This window comes from Oncorhynchus mykiss, chromosome 11, assembly GCF_057628025.1.
Source record: "Oncorhynchus mykiss isolate SJ-2025 chromosome 11, ASM5762802v1, whole genome shotgun sequence".
Classification (NCBI taxonomy): Eukaryota; Metazoa; Chordata; class Actinopteri; order Salmoniformes; family Salmonidae; genus Oncorhynchus; species Oncorhynchus mykiss.
In genome coordinates, this window is record NC_143032.1 from 72,012,408 (window position 1) to 72,032,628 (window position 20,221).

Here is a 20,221-nt window from a genome sequence, read left to right on the forward strand (position 1 = left end):
GGTCCAAGCTTCCTGCCATCCAGGACCTCTAGACCAGTCGGTGTCAGAGGAAGGCCCTAAAAATTGTCAAACTCCAGCCACCCTAGTCATAGACTGTTCTCTCTGCTACCTCACGGCAAGCGGTACCGGATTGCCAAGTCTAGGTCCAAGAGGCTTCTATAAACAGCTTCTACCCCAAGCCATAAGATGCCTGAACAACTAATCAAATGACTACCCAGACTATTTGCATTGCCCACCCCCCCTTTTACACTGCTGATACTCTCTGTTGTTATCATTTATGCAATAGTCACTTTAATAACTCTACCTTCATGTACATATTACCTCAGCTAACTGGTGCACATTGACTCTGTACCGGTACCCCCTGTATATATTCTCACTATTGTTCTTTTTCTGTTGCTTTTTAATTACTTTGTACTTTTATTTCTTATTCTTATCCATATTTTTTAAACTGCTTTGTTGGTTTGTTGGTTAGGGGATTGTAAGCATTTCACCTGTTGTATTCGGGCACATTTGACTAATACAATTTGATTTGATTTGAATTATCAGCAGGACATTTCACCATATACACAAGGCTTTGACAGAGTCATACTGAAAGATGCTGTGGAGTTGATAAGACAGGAAGGGACTACAGATAGGCTACTACTCAACTCTATATGGGGCAGATACCCTATGTGGCCCAGGGATGCTGTACTACTATGGCTGACCCTTTAAAACAACACATTTTACAGCATCTATCTGGTGTATGTGACTATATACCATAGCCTTAATACCCTGTGGTGTGCCTTCTCACTATCCTTTACACGTGAAAATATTAAACACAACCTTGTGTTTTAAAATCTCAGTTCATTTTTTTATAAATACAGATTACAGACACTCATTTATTTCAAAGTCAGTCACTCAAGCGTTTATAAGAAATCACAAAATCATGGCTTCCCTCATTAGATGAAATAACTTTTGTTGAGTCATTACATCACACAACAAAATAACAATTTACAGACTAATTCAAACGTTCAGTAGAAAATCATTTAAAACTACCATTACAAAAGATAAATGATTGTTATCACATTGAAATCCCATGCTCATTAATTACAGATTGGCTTTATAAAAGTACTAGTTAAAAAGTAACAATTTAGGACAAAATATTTTCATATTTTCTTAACCATTTTCATTTTATTTACATCACAATTTCATGCAAATGTAACATTTTCTTAAAGACACATATTTTCACATGCACAAGTATTGTCAGTCCTATCAGTCTGAAATACAACACGCTTCACAGCTTGTTCAAGGTACTACTTAAATATCTCCCCACCCCTTTTGGAATGGTTCTTGACCCTCTTCTCTTCAGCACAGTAGCCTATTCCCTACTCCTTTTCCTCCTGCTAAGAATGTCTATGCTTCTTCCTCTGTTCTTCCTTTACCCTGCTTCCAGCTCTCACCAAATCCTATTCTTTCTCCTCATCAGGCCCTATGGTTTCTGATAATAAACACCTGGGTCTGAGTGGTAGTCTCTTTCACATGGTTCAGGTGTGTCCATCATCTCTTCACCTGCGTCAGAATGGTAGACCTGGTCACCTATCTCTAGCTGGTCAGGGTCAGGCTTATACAACTGGTCATCTAACTCTGAATCTGAGTGGTACACATGTTTCCCTCTATTACCTGACCCAGGGTAACGCACATTGGCACCTATGTGGTGTCCACCTGCCTCTTGTTCATACAGCTGGCCCCCCAGCTCGGAGTCGGAGTCATACATCTGTCTACCTGTCACACGCTGGTACACCTTTTCCTCTGCATCACCTGGCTCTGACACAGGCTGATAAACCTCTTCACCTGCCCTAGGCGGGTACAACTGTCCACATGTTCCCATGTCCTGTCCATACACCTGTCTATCTGTCTCAGACCTGTACCTCTGTCCACCTGTCTCCATGTCCTGTCCATACACCTGTCTATCTGTCTCAGACCTGTACCTCTGTCCACCTGTCTCCATGTCCTGTCCATACACCTGTCTATCTGTCTCAGACCTGTACCCCTGTCCCCCAGTGTGGTGTTGGTAGACCTCAGGACTGTACTGGCTCCTCCTGTACAGGCTGTCTTCCTCATCCTCCACGCTCTCCCCGTCCGATTGGGAGAGGCTCAGGCTGGGCCGCGGTGGCCGGGGCTTCTGGGAGAGGTCAAAAGGCTCTTCCTGTCTGGAGCGGGCCCGAAGACCCAGAGGGGCTGACAAGCAGAACCGCCCCCGCCGCCTGAACACTGGAGGAGAGACACATGATACAATCTGAATTTGCTGAACACTGGAGAACAGAGACACATATCACAACAGAGATACGTATTTAGTATTTTATTAGGATCCCCAATTACAGTGCCTTGCGAAAGTATTCGGCCCCCTTGAACTTTGCGACCTTTTGCCACATTTCAGGCTTCAAACATAAAGATATAAAACTGTATTTTTTGGTGAAGAATCAACAACAAGTGGGACACAATCATGAAGTGGAACGACATTTATTGGATATTTCAAACTTTTTTAACAAATCAAAAACTGAAAAATTGGGCGTGCAAAATTATTCAGCCCCTTTACTTTCAGTGCAGCAAACTCTCTCCAGAAGTTCAGTGAGGATCTCTGAATGATCCAATGTTGACCTAAATGACTAATGATGATAAATACAATCCACCTGTGTGTAATCAAGTCTCCGTATAAATGCACCTGCACTGTGATAGTCTCAGAGGTCCGTTAAAAGCGCAGAGAGCATCACGAAGAACAAGGAACACACCAGGCAGGTCTGAGATACTGTTGTGAAGAAGTTTAAAGACAGATTTGGATACAAAAAGATTTCCCAAGCTTTAAACATCCCAAGGAGCACTGTGCAAGCGATAATATTGAAATGGAAGGAGTATCAGACCACTGCCAATCTACCAAGACCTGGCCGTCCCTCTAAACTTTCAGCTCATACAAGGAGAAGACTGATCAGAGATGCAGCCAAGAGGCCCATGATCACTCTGGATGAACTGCAGAGATCTACAGCTGAGGTGGGAGACTCTGTCCATAGGACAACAATCAGTCGTATATTGCACAAATCTGGCCTTTATGGAAGAGTGGCAAGAAGAAAGCCATTTCTTAAAGATATCCATAAAAAGTGTTGTTTAAAGTTTGCCACAAGCCACCTGGGAGACACACCAAACATGTGGAAGAAGGTGCTCTGGTCAGAAACCAAAATTGAACTTTTTGGCAACAATGCAAAACGTTATGTTTGGCGTAAAAGCAACACAGCTCATCACACTGAACACACCATCCCCACTGTCAAACATGGTGGTGGCAGCATCATGGTTTGGGCCTGATTTTCTTCAGCAGGGACAGGGAAGATGGTTAAAATTGATGGGAAGATGGATGGAGCCAAATACAGGACCATTCTGGAAGAAAACCTGATGGAGTCTGCAAAATACTTGAGACTGGGACGGAGATTTGTCTTCCAACAAGACAATGATCCAAAACATAAAGCAAAATCTACAATGGAATGGTTCAAAAATAAACATATCCAGGTGTTAGAATGGCCAAGTCAAAGTCCAGACCTGAATCCAATCGAGAATCTGTGGAAAGAACTGAAAACTGCTGTTCACAAATGCTCTCCATCCAACCTCACTGAGCTCGAGCTGTTTTGCAAGGAGGAATGGGAAAAAATTTCAGTCTCTCGATGTGCAAAACTGATAGAGACATACCCCAAGCGACTTACAGCTGTAATCGCAGCAAAAGGTGGCGCTACAAAGTATTAACTTAAGGGGGCTGAATAATTTTGCACGCCCAATTTTTCAGTTTTTGATTTGTTAAAAAAGTTTGAAATATCCAATAAATGTCGTTCCACTTCATGATTGTGTCCCACTTGTTGTTGATTCTTCACAAAAAAATACAGTTTTATATATTTATGTTTGAAGCCTGAAATGTGGCAAAAGGTCGCAAAGTTCAAGGGGGCCGAATACTTTCGCAAGGCACTGTAGCTGCTGTCAAGGCAGAGGCTACTCTTCCTGGGGTCCAAACAGGAAACAAAACACAACAAAGAAAATACATATTATACATGACACACCTAATACAATTTAAAATACAATACATAACACAATACATAACTCAATATATAATACAATACATAATACAAAATATAATTCAATATATAATAACATACATAATACAATATAGTATAATACAATATATAACACAATACACAATCCAATATATAATGCAACATAAAATACAATATATAATACAACAAAGACCAATAGTGTGCAATCAATCTCTCCTCAACTTTGAGCCAGGAGAGATAGACATGCATGTTAAGACATTCGCCCTCCGTGTACATCTAAGTGCTGCTCTGTTCTGGACCAACTGCAATTTGCCTATGTCCTTCTTTGGTGCTACTAGGTAGTAGTCCAGGTGCGACAAAACGAGGGCCTGTAGGACCTGTCTGGTTGATTGAGATGTCACTTATTTACATAAGTATTCAGACCTTTTGCTATGAGACTTGAAATTCAGCTCAGGTGCATCCTGTTTCCATTGATCATCCTTGAGCTGTCTCTACAACTTGATTGAAGTCCACCTGTGTTAAATTCAATTGATTGGACATGATTTAGAAAGGCCCACACCTGTCTACATAAGGTCCCACAGTTGGCAGTTGGCAGAGCAAAAACCAAGCCATGAGGTCGAAGGAATTGTCCGTGGAGCTTCGAGACAGGATCGTGTCGAGACACAGATATGGGGAAGGGTAGGAAAAAATGTCTGCAGCATTGAAGGTCCCCAAGAACACACTGGCCTCCATCATTCTTGAATGGAATACGTTTGAAACCACCAAGACTATTCCTAGAGCTGGCCATCTGGGCCAAACTGAGCAATTGGGGGAGAAGGGCCTTGGTCAGGGAGGTGACCAAGAACCCGATGGTCACTCTGACAGAGCAACAGAGTTCCTCTGTGGAGATGGGAAAACCTTCTAGAAGGACAACCATCTCTGCAGCACTCCACCAATCAGGCCTTTATGGTAGAGTGTACAGACGGAAGCCACTCCTCAGTAAAAGGCTCATGTGTGGGGATATTTTTTAATGGCAGGGACTGGAAGACTAGTCAGGATCGAGGCAAAGATGAATTAAGTAAAGTACAGAGAGATCCTTAATGAAACCTGCTCCAGAGCGCTCAGGACCTTAGACTGGGGAACCTTCCAACAGGACAACGACCCTAAGCACACAACCAAGACAATGCCTGAGTGGCTTCGGAACAAGTCTCTGAATGTCCTTGAGTGGCCCAGCCAGAGTCCGGACTTGAACCCGATTGAAAATCTCTGGAGAGACCAGAAAATAGCAGGAAATACCAGGAAATAGCTGTGCAGCAACACTCCCCATGCAACCTGACAGAGCTTGAGAGGATCTGCAGAGAAGAATGGGAGAAACTCCCCAAATACAGGTGTGCCAAGCTTGCAGAGTCATACCCAAGGAGACTCAATGCTGTAATTGCTGCCAAAGGTCCTTCAACAAAGTACTTATGTTAATTATATATTGCAGTTTTTTTTATTTATATAAATTAGCAAACATTTAAAAATATATATGTTTTTGCTTTGTCATTACGGGGTATTGTAAAACAATTCAATACATTTTAGAATACGTTTGTAACCTAACAAAATGTAGAAAAGTACTTTCCGAAGGAACTGTTTATCCCAATTTGACTGGCTGTTTTTGATTTAGCTTCAGGGTAGGAAGGTTATAGAAAGTCTCACTGCAGAAAGGGAGGAACCATATGATGCATGTATCCATAGCCTGGAGTACTTACCTCTTGCATTCAGGCCCATGTCCATGATCCCGTGTTTGACCTTCATATGGCGGGTGAGGTTCCCCTTCAGAGTGAACTTGCTGGGGCAGTAGCGGCACTTGAAGGGCCTGCTGTCAGAGTGCAGGTGCATATGGCCCATCAGGTTATGCATTCTGTTGAACTCCTTCCCACACAGCTGAAAACAAGGAAGAACAAAAATAAAATAAATAAATATAAATAATAAATAAAATAAAATAAAATATGTGCTCACGGACAAACCAGTAAGGCACATGAATTGAAGAACAAACAGAATGTGGAACAGATTTATTTTCGGCATTAAAAGACTTCATCAGGCTCCTAGGAAAGCAGGGCATGTGCTTGGAAGCAACAGACAATCAGTTGATAAACCCAAACCAGCATTTTGGCAAAGAATTATTGTAATTTTTCCTCAAACAAATGCATTGAATACCAACTATTGAAATAGTTTGTGTACACATTCCTTGATTACAATTTGGGAATTCCATTATTCATCAAACCACATCATAGCACTTCCTGGTATAAACACCATTCAAGGGTAGAAAAACGACGGCAAGTCTAGAACTGTGTCCACTTATCAAACTTTCTTCTCTATCAAACAACTAACATGTTAGATGACGAATCCTCATTCAGAGCTGTAATAGGAGCTGGATGCAATCGTGAACGTATGTGTGCAGACAGACAGACAGACAGACAGACAGACAGACAGACAGACAGACAGACAGACAGACAGACAGACAGAGAGAGAGAGAAAGGGCCAGAAGAGGAGGGATGGGAAGGGCAACTCCTGCTCTGTCCTTCCTCTGTATTCTTTTTGATTAGGGTTTCCTTCAGGAGGAGAGAGGGACTGTAAACTGTCCAAGAGGACCGTGAGAAAACAGGAAGTGTTCCCTCCAGCAGCAGAGAAAGCGAGATGAAATCTATTTGCGGGGCCTGATCTCCGGGGAGGCTGGGGGCCATTGTTAGAGAGGCAGTTTGTGCAGCGATATCCTTCCTATGGAAGAGGAGGGATCTCACTGCCAAATCTTCTCTCTGTCTACATTCTCCTCATCGTCTCAACTCTTTAATCAGTGAACAAGGTCATACAGACACTCAGAAACAGTGTTGAGCTGCTTCAGAGCGTCTATTGGCTTCTCTAGACTTTATATTATAGTAATAAAACTATTGTTTGTGTTATTTGTTCTTTTTTTCCCCCCAATTTTGTGATATCCAATTGGTAGTTACAGTCTTGTCCCATCGCTGCCACTCCCGCGCGGACTCGGGAGAGGCGACGTTCGAGAGCCATGTGTCCTCCGATACATGCCCCGCCAAGCCACACTGCTTCTTGACACACTGCTCCCTCAACCCGGAAGCCAGCTGCACCAATGTGTCGGAGGAAAGATACCCTGGCTTTAATAAAAGGAGTTGTTGCAGTTGATTTTGAAATGTCATAAATGAAACTGTCTCTAGCGCTCTGCTCAACATATTGTACCATAAGAACACTCACCTTGCATTTGTAGGGTTTAATGTCAGAGTGGACAATCATGTGGGCCTTGAGGGTCTGTTTCTGGACAAAGCTCTTGAAGCAGAGGTGACACTGGTAAGACCTGATGTTAGTATGGATCAAGACGTGGCGCTTCATGTTTGCCAAGAGGGTGAACTCCCGACCACAGATACGACACTTGTGCTCCTTCACCCCCTGAGAGAGCGAGAGCGAGTGCGAGAGCGAGAGCGAGAGCGAGAGAGGGAGAGAGAGGGAGGTATAATGTTTTAATTAATTGTTGTTTGTCTAAATAACCATCAGAGTGGAAAATTCTTACATGTTGACAAGCAAGGCCGTCAGGTACAAGAACGACAAGACAGACATGTTGGCATGACAAAAAGAGAGCGGATGCCTTGTATCGTCTGAAAAAGGCAGAATTGTAGGATTCTCACAATATTACATGACTGAACTTGTAGCTACGGTTACTGTAGCATGCACTCACATCTCTTTCTAAAGTCTCATTTGTCTGTTTGCTGGGCTCAAGGTTTTTGAGGAGAGCTGCTCTTTGTCCTGGCTTCACCATGTAGTACTAAAAGACAGTTTGAAGCAAAAACAATGATGTGAAATTTGTAGTATGAAAGTCATCATACTGTCATGTACGTATACCCCATAACAAAACCATTTAATGTCAACAAATGTAAAGGCCCTTGATGCAGGCTACGTGTCATGGCACCAGCCAGCTGATGCTGTCAACAGATAAAGCCTTAACAGCCCTTTGACCCACAGACACTTCATCTCCACAACACAACCTAGCCGTGCAAAGACACGTCCCTCTAAACACACATGTTGACATTAGTGGACAGCAGTACGCGGGCAGTATGAAAAGCCCACCCAGTCTTACCTTATGTGTGAGTGTGTGCTGTTTGAGGTGATGGGACTGTATGAACTCCATGCCACACTCGCTGCAGATGTATGGCCGGATGTCTTTGTGCTTCATCATGTGGTTCTGCAGCTGGCTGGGGTACTGGAAGCTCTTCTGGCACTCACTACACCTGGACAAAAAACAGACACTTGCTACACCTGGACAGAAAACTATTGAAATAGAATGAGAATTGGAATTGAGATAGAACTATAATTCTACACAGAAAACTCACACTCTGATGTGTCCTGGATTTAGCCAAAAAGTAACAGTTTCCTGATAACCTGCTTGTTGTTGTTTTTTTACTGTCAAACCCACAAATCTTCCAGTGGTGGTAATGTAAAATATCTACAAGCAGAAATAGGGGTAACAGACACGAGGTATTGTGCAGCCCATCGGGTGTTTCTGGGCATACCTGTAAAGGGTGGGACCTCTGTGGGCCGTCAGGTGTCTCTTGAGCTGGGCCAGAGTGGGGAAGTCCAAACCACACTCCACACACACGTTCTCCTGGCCTTTCTCATGCTTCAGCTCATGGGCCCGCAGCTCACTAGGGTAGGCAAAACCCCTCCCACACACCCCACAACTAGAGAAGAGAGGGTAGGATAGGAGAGGAGTAGAAACAATAAACAAAATTAATAATTTGACCAAATATTTAGGAAGGGGTCATGGAGTCTGTGAAAGAAGAAACCACATAGAAAAAGTGATAAGCAAGTTAGGTAAAAAAAAAATGTTTTATTTTGTTAGAGATTTCATGAAGCTTGTATCTAAACCAAAGTAAATCATTTTAAGATTGCTCTATACATCAGTTGTGGTCTCTACACGCGTAGAAAAAAGGGTTCCAAAATGGTTCTTCGGCTGTGCCCGTAGGAGAACCCTTTTTGGTTCGAGGTAGAACCTCGCTCAGTGGACAGTTTACTAGGTACACCCTATCTAGTTGGACCCCCCTTTGCCTCCAGAACAGCCTGAATTCTTCAGGGCATGGAAACATTACTCAATTCATATTAAAGGACCTAATGTGTGCTAGGAAAAAAATCCCCACACCATTACACCACCACCAGCCTGTACCATTGACACCAGGCAGGATGGGGACATGGACTCATGCTGCTTAAGCCAAATCCTGAATTTTCCATCAGCTTGATGCAACAGAAACCGGGATTCGTCGGACCAAGCAAGGTTTTTCCACTTCTCAATGTCCAGTGTTGGTGATTGCGTGCCCACTGGAGCCGCTTCTTCTTGTTTTTAGCTGATAGGAGTTGAACCCAGTGTGGTCGTCTGCTGCAATAGCCCGTCCGTGACAAGAGCCGACTAATTGTGCGTTCCGAGATGCCGTTCTGCACACCACTGTTGTACTGCGCCATTACTTGCCTGTTTGTGGGCCGCCTGTTAGCTTGCACAATTCTTGCCATTCTCCTTCGACATCTCATCAACAAGCTGTTTTCGCCCACAGGTGTGCCGCTAACTGCATGTTTTATGTTTGTCACACCATTCTCGGTAAACCCTAGACACTGTTGTGCGTGAAAAGTCCCATGAGGGTGGACATTTTTTGAGATACTGGATCCATTACGCCTGGTACCGATGATCATACCTCAAATCCTCTTAGGTCTCTCTTTTGCCCCTTCTAACATTCAATTGAACAGTAACTGAATGCCTCGATGCCTGTCTGCCTGCTTTATATAGCAAGCCATGGCCACGTGACTCACTGTCTGTAGGAGTGAGCCATTTTCGTGAACTGGGTGATGTACCTAATAAACTGAGAAAACTGAGTCTATGTAGATACTTTTGTTAGAAAGAATACTATATATCCCTTGATGGAGTGATGCTGAATGAAAAAATGTAAGGAAAAAAATTGGTCAACTTACCCCACTCTCCCATACTGATGACAATTTATGGACAGGTCTAAGTTTGTTCTATCCTTGGTCTGCGTTTGAGTCACAGACTAGGCATGTAATGTAAGGTCCTTGTTGAACTAATTTTCTTAATTCTCAGCTAGACTAAATAAAGAGTAACTCTAGTCTATTAACTCCAGTAACTCTAATCTAGACTAAGATGGTGCCATTACTGACCTGTACGGCTTCACGTCACTATGCTGCATCATATGTCTCTTCAGGTGGCTGGTCTGGGTGAAGGCCTTGTGGCACACCTGGCACTTGTGTGGTCGTGTGCCCTGGTGGGTGAGCAGGTGAGTGTGCAGGTGGCTCAGCTGCTTGAACCGATTCCCACACAGATGGCAGCTGTGAGGCTTGATCCCGCTGTGGCCCAGGATGTGTGTGACCAGGTTATACTTAGATGTGTATGACTTCTCACATGTACGGCACTTCCAACGCTTCTGGTTTCCTCCTACATCTACGTGGTAGCTGTCGTCGATGTGGATGTTGAGACCCAGCTTCTCAGCGCTGGTCATCCCACCTCGGGGCCCTCTGTCTGGGCTGCGCCGACTAGGTCGTGGTGCCTCTCCGGGGTAGAAGGCTCCAGGAGAGAGGTGCATGATGGGCCCAGGCATGAAGAAGGGGAAGGGGAGGAGGCTGGGGTGGAGAGGGGGGAAGAATAGGGGAGAAGGGTGGTGATGGAGGAGAGGAGAGGGAGGCCACAAAGGTGAGGGGCTGAGTGGTTCCTGTTTCACCTGCAATGGGAGGCCCATAGTTGTTTCATATCTGGACATAGCCCTGTGGTGCAGCTGGAGCCGGCTCAGGTCGATCATACCTTGAATGGGCATGGGAGAGGGAGGGAGACATGGGCGAGGAGGGGGGGAGAACGGAAGGTGGTTGAGATCAACAGTCTTGGTGTTGCCTCGACGCTCCACCTCCTCCATGTCTCCTGTAGGGGATTCGGAACCCTCCATTTTTTGTGGCCTTCTTTTGCGTTTTTGGGAACCTTCCCTCTGGGTGTAATGCATGCCCTCAGAGCCCCGTGGCAGATGGTGAGTCAGGGGGCTGTAGGCCTCTCTGGTCGGGAAGAGGGAGAGTTTGGTCGGGTTCAGGTAGAGTGGGGGTGGGCTCAGATAAAGACTGTGGTGAGAGACAGGTCTCAGGTCTTCCCTATGAGGACTCCTCCTGTCTGATCTGAAACCTAGCATGTCTGTGTCCATCATTTACCTGCATGGTGAAATATACAGAAGATATCAGTTATGTATGTCAACCATTACAATATGATTACCATAAGCATGCTTCTCCAACACCTGAGGAAGAGAACCAGTCCTTCTGGGTTACCTACCTACTGCACAGGTAGCCGTGACAACACTAATCGCTGTCCTCTGTTACATCGTTATAACCTGTCACTTCTCGCTTCTGTACTACCATCCCTTCTTCCTCTACCCTCCATTCCTCTGAAACAGGAACTAACGTTCACTTCTCCTCCTCTCTCTGCTTTGTTCATCTTTTTGCATGGATTAGTGGAAGGGCACTTCTCCTTTTGTCCTCCACTACAACGCTGTGTTAGATTTCTTACTTAGCTCTAGAGAAGCACAAGTTCCAAACAAATTGACCACTTTGTAGATCTGCATACTCTGCTTAAGAAGAGCCAACCAACTCCATCCACTATAGAGTGTGAATGATTGGATTAGTGTTGGCATTTTTGTAGTTATGAGCTGAAGACAGTAAGTGGGAGGGACACAGGAGATTGGCTGTGACAGAGGGAATCAGACAATCAAACAATAAAGTGTTCAACTTCTGCAGTTCGGCTAAAGGAGGACGAGACAATACTGTTAGTAGCCCTTTCCTGCAGTCAATGACCAAAAGCGCTCTATTTGGCCTCATGGGTGGAATGAATTTGATTATTAATAAAGATGATACAAAATATTGTGTTTCAATGTCAAATAAAGTGTAATATTGGAATGCAAACTCATAATTGAATAGATTTCAACACTACAGTGCATTCGGAAAGTATTCAGACCTTTTGACTTTTTACACATTTTGTTACGTTACGGACTTATTTTAAAATGGATTAAGTCATTTTCCCCTCATCAACCTACACACAATACCCCATATTGACAAAGCATTGAAGGTCCCCAAGAACACAGTGGCCTCCATCATTCTTAAATGGAAGAAGTTTGTAACCACCAAGACATTTCCTAGAGCTGGCCGCCTGGCCAACCTGAGCAATCGGGTGAGAATGGCCTTGGTCAGGGAGGTGACCAAGAACCTGATGGTCACTCTGAAAGAGCTACATAGTTCCTCTGTGGAGATGGGAGAACCTTCCAGAAGGCCAAACATCTCTGCAGCACTCCACCAATCAGGCCTTTATGGTAGAGTGGCCAGACGGAAGCCATTCCTCAATAAAAGGCACATGACAGCCAGCTTGGAGTTTGCCAAAAGGCACCTAAAGACTCTCAGACCATCAGAAACAAGATTCTCTGGTCTGATGAAATCAAGAATGAACTCTTTGGCCTAAATGTCAAGAGCCACATTTGGAGGAAACCTGGCACCATCCCTACGGTGAAGCATGGTGGTGGCAGCATCATGCTGTGGGGATGTTTTTCAGTTGCAGGGATCAGGATCCAGGGAAAGATGTACTGATCAAAGTACAGATAGATCCTTGATGAAAACCTGCTCCAGAGTGCTCAGGACCTCAGACTGGGGTGAAGGTTCACCTTCCAACAGGACAACAACCCTAAGCACACAGCCAAGACAACGCAGGAGTGGTTTTGGGACAAGTTTCTGAATGTTCTTGAGTGGCCGATCGAACATCTCTGGGGAGACCTGAAAATAGCTGTGCAGCAACACTCCCCCACCCAACCTGACAAAGCTTGAGAGGATCTGCAGAGAAGAATGGTAGAAACTCACCAAATACAGGTGTGCCAAACTTGTAGCGTCATACCCAAGAAGACTCGAGGCTGTAATCGCTGCCAAAGGTGCTTCAACAAAGTACTGAGTAAAGGGTTGAATACTTACATAAATGTGATATTTTTGTTTTTTATTTACAATACATTTACAAAAATGTCTAAAAACCTGGTTTTGCTTTGTCATTTTGGGTTATTGTGTGTAAATTGATGAGGGGGAAAAAACGATTTAATCCATTTTAGTATAAGGCTAAATGAGGAAAAGTCAAGGTGTCAGAATACTTTCCGAATGCACTGTATATCTGACACTGTACAGGTGTCTTCTTTTTTTGTTGTTGCCCATAACCATGTGTGTCAGCTGTATACTTCGGTTTCAAAGTAATTTTTTTTTAGCCCACTGCTGTAAAAGGTTAATTGTTAATGATGCCAGTTATGTAAATACAGTGTGCTATTTCTCTGAACTGCTATCAATCTACAGACCAAAACACTGAGAACTTCCAATGTTGATAGGGATTGGGATGGTGATGGTCATTATCAAGGATAAAGATTAGGGCACAATTCAATTATTGTTAATAAAAAGACACTTAATAATGGGCTACTCTAAGCTTCAATGTGTTATTCCAGTCACAGTGTATAAAAAATATCATGATGTAAAGTATGCGATATAAACATATTACGATATTATGAAAACCAGTTAAATCAAATGTTTCCTCAAATGCAAACAGATGACAAGTAACCAGTCACATGTACCTGACTGTCAGACACTCAAGCAATTCATTATCAACCAGATGTCAATGCATATTCAAACACTTTCTCTATTCATTTTCATGAATCACCTCAAATACGTTCACTACATTACTCTGCTCCACACACAGTACTGTCAGATACACAAGTACTTACAATATCTCTATTTAGGCAACACACAGTTTCTCAACATTTTTTAAATGTTTCCCCAGAACCATGCCCTTACTATCTATTCTACACAGAACGGTGCAGTACTGAAAGACCACTCTGTCTCTTCCTCTCTCTCTCTGTCTGCCCTGCCAGTGTATATCCCCAGTGAAAACAATACAACACAACTAAGACAATAAAACAAAAGCCCCCCCATCACCCTCATGTCATGCCATGCCCTGTTAGTCCTCAGCTGGACCTGAGAGACTCACCTCTCTGTCCAGCGGTTGTGCAGTAGCTGTGTTAGGCTGTATTCCAGCTCCTGTAACAATCTCTCTGGCCTGCTGCTGTCCTGACAATGAGCCACCCATCCACGGACAGCATTTGATGTGACTTAAGAAAGAGAACAGGAACAATCGCTTTGTTCTCATTTTTCAGATGAGTACCTTCGGAGAGAAGGAAGGAAGGGAGGGAGAGGAAGTCAACAAGCCTTCCTGCTGAAAAATAAGGAAACACTAGATAGACATCTCAATTTCTCTACAAAATAAGGATTTACACAGCTTTGGGAGAGACTGGATGAGGCTTGTTTTAAACAATTGAATAGTAGTACAATGCTGATTGAATGTTGTGCATTTGTAAACAAGCATGGAAGTCCAGGAGAGGAGTTTTCAACTGCCAACACCAACAGTTCTGGGAATCACTTTCACAACCCTGTTTTTCCCATCCTGCAGATTACGCCTCACATGCTAGATTCACACGGCTTAAACATAACATCTGTGACGTTAGTTAGTGCAATAATGGCTTCAGGACGTGTGGAAAAAATGTGATGCTGGAAAGACAATTATGCATAGATGATTTAATTGACCAATTAGGAACCACCACAGAAAGGTAATGAATATGTTGTCATGTGAAGCTGGTGCATGCTCTGTGAATGCTCACGGTTATGACATAACATTTAAGTGTCTTGATGACATGACAGTGTTCCAAGTCATTTAGACGCACGTCTAAATCAAAGTGAAGCTCTGTCTGATCTACACATATACTAGGGTATCAACGTAATGACTAGGAATATTAGAGTATTTCAAGGTATTCCTTTGTTCAACTAGTCTGCTTTAGCCTCTTGAGTGATGGGTAGATTTTATTCAGCATTAACAGAAGGATTGAGTTGGCTCATGTATGACAGTGTAACATGTAGTGAGTCAATACAGCCACATGTGGGAAGGATAACCCCACTGCACCATGGGAGAAGAGCTCAGTTGGGCCATTTCAAATACTCTTTAAAAGTGATGAAGTGTGCATAGACAACATATTTGAACTGGTCCATCATTACTCTCTCAGTCAGGCCAATACACAAGCATATAGACATGTTCCTGGAAGCAACACCCAGCCTTTACTTGTCTTTACGCACAGTGACTCTTCATAGTGGGTACTGGCTCTTAAAGGTTGAAAACTGTGATATCACATAAATCTTATGACACGTGTATGCACCAATCATCCGACGTAAACTCCTCCCCCACAATTTGCGTATATATTCACCCTGCCTTTCTGCATCAGTACAGGATGACTAAACCGGAAGGCACTAATTGAGCTCATCTCATTGGAAGAGTGAAAGTCTCTAATAGGAAGCCGATTAGCGTTGTCTCTGTTAACGGACTCGGTTAATCAATTAACCTAAGACCTCGACAATGTGTACTAATTACTATGAGGAATTAGAAAGTTTATTAAGGTGACATATCAGGTATATCGTGTGTGTGTGTGTATGTGTGTGTGTGCTTGTGTGTGTGCTAGTGTGTGTGCTAGTGTGCCAATGTGTGTAGCCAATAAAAAGCTCATAAAGTGCATTAATAAGATAACCCCTAGTGCAGGGTTCACCAACTGGGCTGAATTTGGCCCATGGGTGGTTTTATTTGGCCCCCCAAGTCTTCTGAGCAATAATAATAATAATAATCACTTAAATTATAAAAATGGAGTGGAATTTTCATTGTTGGACATACCGGGAAATCAGCTCCAAGTGATTATAATTTAAGAAATGTTTTTTAGTATTCCCACGCATAATACAGAGACACGTGATCATATACAAATATAAACAATGTTTGAAATGATTACATTTTAGTCAAACATTTTATCTGTTTGGGCTTCTTGCGGTCAATTTTCAGTCTACAAATGATTTGTAATTGTGTTCCGGCCACCGACCCTCTGCTCAAGCAAAAATTAATCCGCAACTGAATCTAGTCGATGAAATGGTGTATAATCTCAGTAGGTACAAATATGTCTTCTTATCCCATTACTACATGGTGCTGTTTTCTCAATCCTTGAACTGGAACCATCTACAGGATGTAGCCAACTAGTCTGTCAGATAGTTAGCTAACACTGAAATACACTGCTCTACACTAATTGCCTCACAATCACCATCTCATTTCGTCATCTCTCTAATAATAGGTTCAGGTTCAACACATCCCCCCCATCCCAATGTACACACCAAACACTTCCCGTCTGTCTCATTCTTCTGACACCTCTCCTCTTTCACATGCATAGTCACGGACACAGGCCCTCCACTAATGATTGTCTCTATGGCTGAGGCCGCGCCAGGCCACTCACTGTATGACTGTACTACTGGCCAGGCATCTGCCAAGCCCAAGCCAGGGGCCAGTGCTATCAGGAGGGAGGGTGAGTAAGACAGGCTCATTAATTAACCCTAAGTGGATGTCAGGGGTCCGTGTCACTCCCCGGGAGAGAGGGGAGAGGGTATATAAGAGGTCTGGGTGCTACTGAAGATACATAACTTCAACATTCACCAGGGAGTCACTCCGAAACGAAGAAACACATTCGACTTGTACTCTATTCCTCTTCTCTCAGTAGAGATGACTGGAGCCGCTGTGTTCTTGTGTTTATTCTTCCTCATGTCTTTCTGTTCAGCCTGCTACATCTCCAACTGTCCCATCGGGGGCAAGAGGTCCGTCATGGACTCTCCACAACGTAAGGTGAGTGGCAACTGTATCTGTCTAGAATCTAGATCTACACTACTTAAATCGTATGTGTATTGTAAACAGCAGGCATGATTTGTCTTATGCATCAAGAGGAGTAGGAACTGAAAGTGAAGCTCTGTAGAAGCACTGAATTCTGAAGAATCTGAATTCTGAGATTTGACCTTCCCTGTGAAAAAAGGGAGTAAGAATGTTGATAAGAATCAATGTTTTTGAATGATTGTATAACTTAATACCCGATTGTCCCTTCTTTCCTCCTGCAGTGCATGTTGTGTGGGCCAGGGGAGCAGGGCCGCTGTTTCGGCCCCAGTATCTGCTGTGGGGAAGGGCTGGGCTGCTGGATGGGCTCCCCAGAGACGGCACGCTGCATGGAGGAGAACTACCTGCCCACCCCCTGTCAGGCAGGAGGGAGACCCTGTGGATCTGAAGAAGGACGCTGCGCTGCACCAGGCATCTGTTGTGACTCAGGTAAGGAAACTTCAATGTCATGTTTCTGGGATGATTTCTATGGTTATTCCACTGGTTCTAATATAGTGGTGGATAAAATGCTTTGCTTTCTGTATCTCAGAGGGCTGCAGTGCGGACCAATCCTGTCTGGCAGAGGAGGAAGGCGACAATCAAATCAGCCAATCAGAGGGCAGCGATGACGCCCTCCTCAGGCTCCTTCACATGGCTGGCCACACCCCTCCTCATCGAGTCCACCAATGAGCTGCCAATGATGCCAGGTTTCCATGGGGGTCACTTGAGAGATTGGTTGTTAGGATTTGTAGTTCAAGGTAACCTAGTTGTAGTTCATTGATTAATTAATCTATTTCACCTACACACCCATTTACTGGCCTCCTTCAGTTTATAGGCAACCTCACTGGATTGGAACCTGTGTACTCCTCTGTAGATTGCCTTTCTATTCCATACTAATATATTTTATGTACTGTATGTATAGGAATAGCTATCATTAATCTTACAAGTGTTAGGAGTCCACAGGTGTATTTTAATAAAACGTGAGAGTGTGCATGGTTTAGGCAGTTTTCTCTATCAGCTAAACAATTACCAGTTGTTTAACATCTACATCAGAAACCTGTGGTTTAACAGCTAACATTAAGTGTATAATTTGTAAGGTTATTTTTGAATGATCTAGAAGAAAAATAATATTTAGGTGAGGTGCTGGCTAGCGGAGCAGAAAACTTGAAAATTAAAGAGAGCCGCACACTCTAGGAGCTCAAATGCAACAATGTAATTACTAAGTTTTCGACAGCCAAGCTGTCTTCATCAGGGTATAATCACAAACGCTGCGGGATGACTCGTTTATATAGTGTCAAAAGACACAGGTGTCTGTAATCATGGCCAATAGTGGCCTAATATCATTAGTTAATTCTCAAATATTAAAATGGCATACAAAGCACAGCATACAAACAACAAATGGATAGCATACGATCATAGATTCATTTTCGACTACACAAGCTTACAAACAATTACAATGGCAAAGTCACAATAATCACAAGAATGGCTTCAGATCAAAGTCTACTTTGAGACCGAAGGGAGCAAGGGTCTTTAAGTTAAAGATCCAGGCAGCCTCTCGTTTTGACAATAAATGATCAAGGTCACCCCCTCTCCTAGGGAGGGTGACATGTTCCATGCCAATATAACGCAGAGACCAAATCCAGTGGCCTGCCTCCAAAAAGTGGGCTGCAACTGGGTAGGTCAAGTTTTTACACCTAATGGTGCTACGATGCTCTGAGATACGTACTTTTATTCACGCTTTGTTTTACCCACATCATTTTTACCACAAGGACAAGTTATAAGATAAATACCTGCCTTAGTGGAGCAAGTAATAACACCTTTGATTGGGATCGATTTCCCTGTTTGTGGGTGTTTGAAGGATCTACATTTATAAGTGCCATTGCAGTCCCATTGCATATTTTTAATCATAATCAACCTCTAAAAGTCTCAATCCCAAAATTTGATATATTGAACTTGGCCTTTATTACTATTGCCAGTAGAAACGCATGGAATAACACATTCATAAATGGCAAAAAAGGCAGTCAAATAATACATCATAAGGTTGAGGTGTCTGTCCTGTATCTAGGACATATATAAAAACTCAGGAAATTGTGTTTTTTTGGACACATTTAACCCCTTGTTTTTGTTGGCACAAAACTACCTCCATACAAAATGTGGCAAGCAATAGCACAGAGACTGGCGCAAAAAACTATGATGGAAGGAAACACTTTTGCCTGTATTTACACCTAATACAATGCTTTTAAACTTTTGTAGTAGACCTAGTATATGTAAGAATGAAGTTAGCTACCTAGCCAATTTTCTGTGAAAGCTAGTGATAGTGATGCAGAAACTAGGCATTTTTTAAACATATTTTCCTAGCTGCATTTATCAGGAGCATTGAGTCAAATATAATTATTTCAGTATAGTCCGTTTTTCAAGAGTTTGTTAATTATTTTACTAAATAATTTTTCAATGATTAGTTTCAGCTTTAGTTTACATAATATCCTTGCAGTATACCCACATCTAACAACAGTTCAAAGGTTCATGTTTTCTTGTCCCATATACATGATACAGCAGGTGTAAAACATTACAGTGAAATGCTTCACTTGTGAGCTCTTTACTAACAATGCACAATGAAAGGTAATACTTTAGATATGAAGAAAAACACAAGAAAAATAATGAGAAAAAAACCCAGGTCTATGACCTCCTCCCTGTAGGACAAGTCATCACCATCATCACCACGTCATGTCATCATTAAACTTGATGACGGTGTTGGAGTCCTGCTGGCCACGCAGTTTAGTGAACACGATGGGAGAGAGCTGGTTTCAAGTGCAGGGAGCAGCAGGTGTTTATTTGTACAGGACCACAGGAGGAGGCAGGAACCTGGGTCCAGGGGCAAGCAGAAGGTCATACACAGGAGGAGGCAGGAACCTGGGTCCAGGGGCAAGCAGAAGGTCATACACAGGGGGTCCAAAAAGGCAACAGTACAGGCAGGTTAATTAAAAGGCTAGTAAGGTCATCTGGGAGATCAGGCAATAGGTTGATAGCAGGCTAAAGTACAAGGAGGGAATAGGCAAAAGGTGTTGTTAGTGAGGCAGGCCAAAACCATCATACACAGGAGGAGACACTCACAGGCAACCCAGCGCTCCGACTAGAAGTGTGTCACAAAACAAACAATACCTCACAATGATGGGGTGAAAAGAACTGAATTAAATAGTGTGTGATAATGACATACAGGTGTGTGAACAGGTGATCAGAATTCAGGTGATTGGAATCTGGAGAGTGAGTTGCGTTCAGGGGATCTATGTGTTTGAGAATGTGAGCTGGAAAGTGGACTGGTAAGTGAGCTGCATTTAGGGGATCTACGTGTTGGAGAGTGGGA

At 43.2% G+C, this 20,221-nt stretch overlaps 2 protein-coding genes across 5 annotated transcripts; one reads left to right on the top strand and one right to left on the bottom strand.

The window, feature by feature from the left end:
* Positions 1–877: 877 nt before the first annotated feature.
* znf366 (zinc finger protein 366) lies at positions 878–14,513 on the bottom strand. Of its 4 annotated transcripts, none has more exons than XM_090191093.1 (8): positions 14,131–14,305; positions 10,257–11,285; positions 8,609–8,776; positions 8,176–8,326; positions 7,777–7,863; positions 7,299–7,490; positions 5,798–5,907; positions 878–2,250 (listed from the first exon to the last, which is right to left on the bottom strand). In XM_090191093.1, exons 2-8 carry the CDS (start codon positions 11,279–11,281, stop codon positions 2,172–2,174), a joined length of 1,812 nt encoding a protein of 603 aa, XP_090047219.1. In that variant the 5' UTR covers positions 11,282–11,285; positions 14,131–14,305; the 3' UTR covers positions 878–2,171. The 4 variants fall into 4 exon arrangements, with proteins under 4 accessions (XP_090047219.1, XP_021477745.3, XP_090047220.1 ...); XM_021622070.3 differs by having other exon boundaries at positions 5,798–5,972; XM_090191094.1 differs by lacking the exon at positions 7,777–7,863 and having other exon boundaries at positions 14,131–14,513.
* A 2,122-nt stretch (positions 14,514–16,635) lies between these two features.
* LOC110536335 (isotocin-neurophysin IT 2) lies at positions 16,636–17,851 on the top strand. Its single transcript, XM_021622072.2, has 3 exons — positions 16,636–16,839; positions 17,106–17,310; positions 17,411–17,851. Exons 1-3 carry the CDS (start codon positions 16,720–16,722, stop codon positions 17,548–17,550), a joined length of 465 nt encoding a protein of 154 aa, XP_021477747.1. The 5' UTR covers positions 16,636–16,719; the 3' UTR covers positions 17,551–17,851.
* Positions 17,852–20,221: the final 2,370 nt, after the last annotated feature.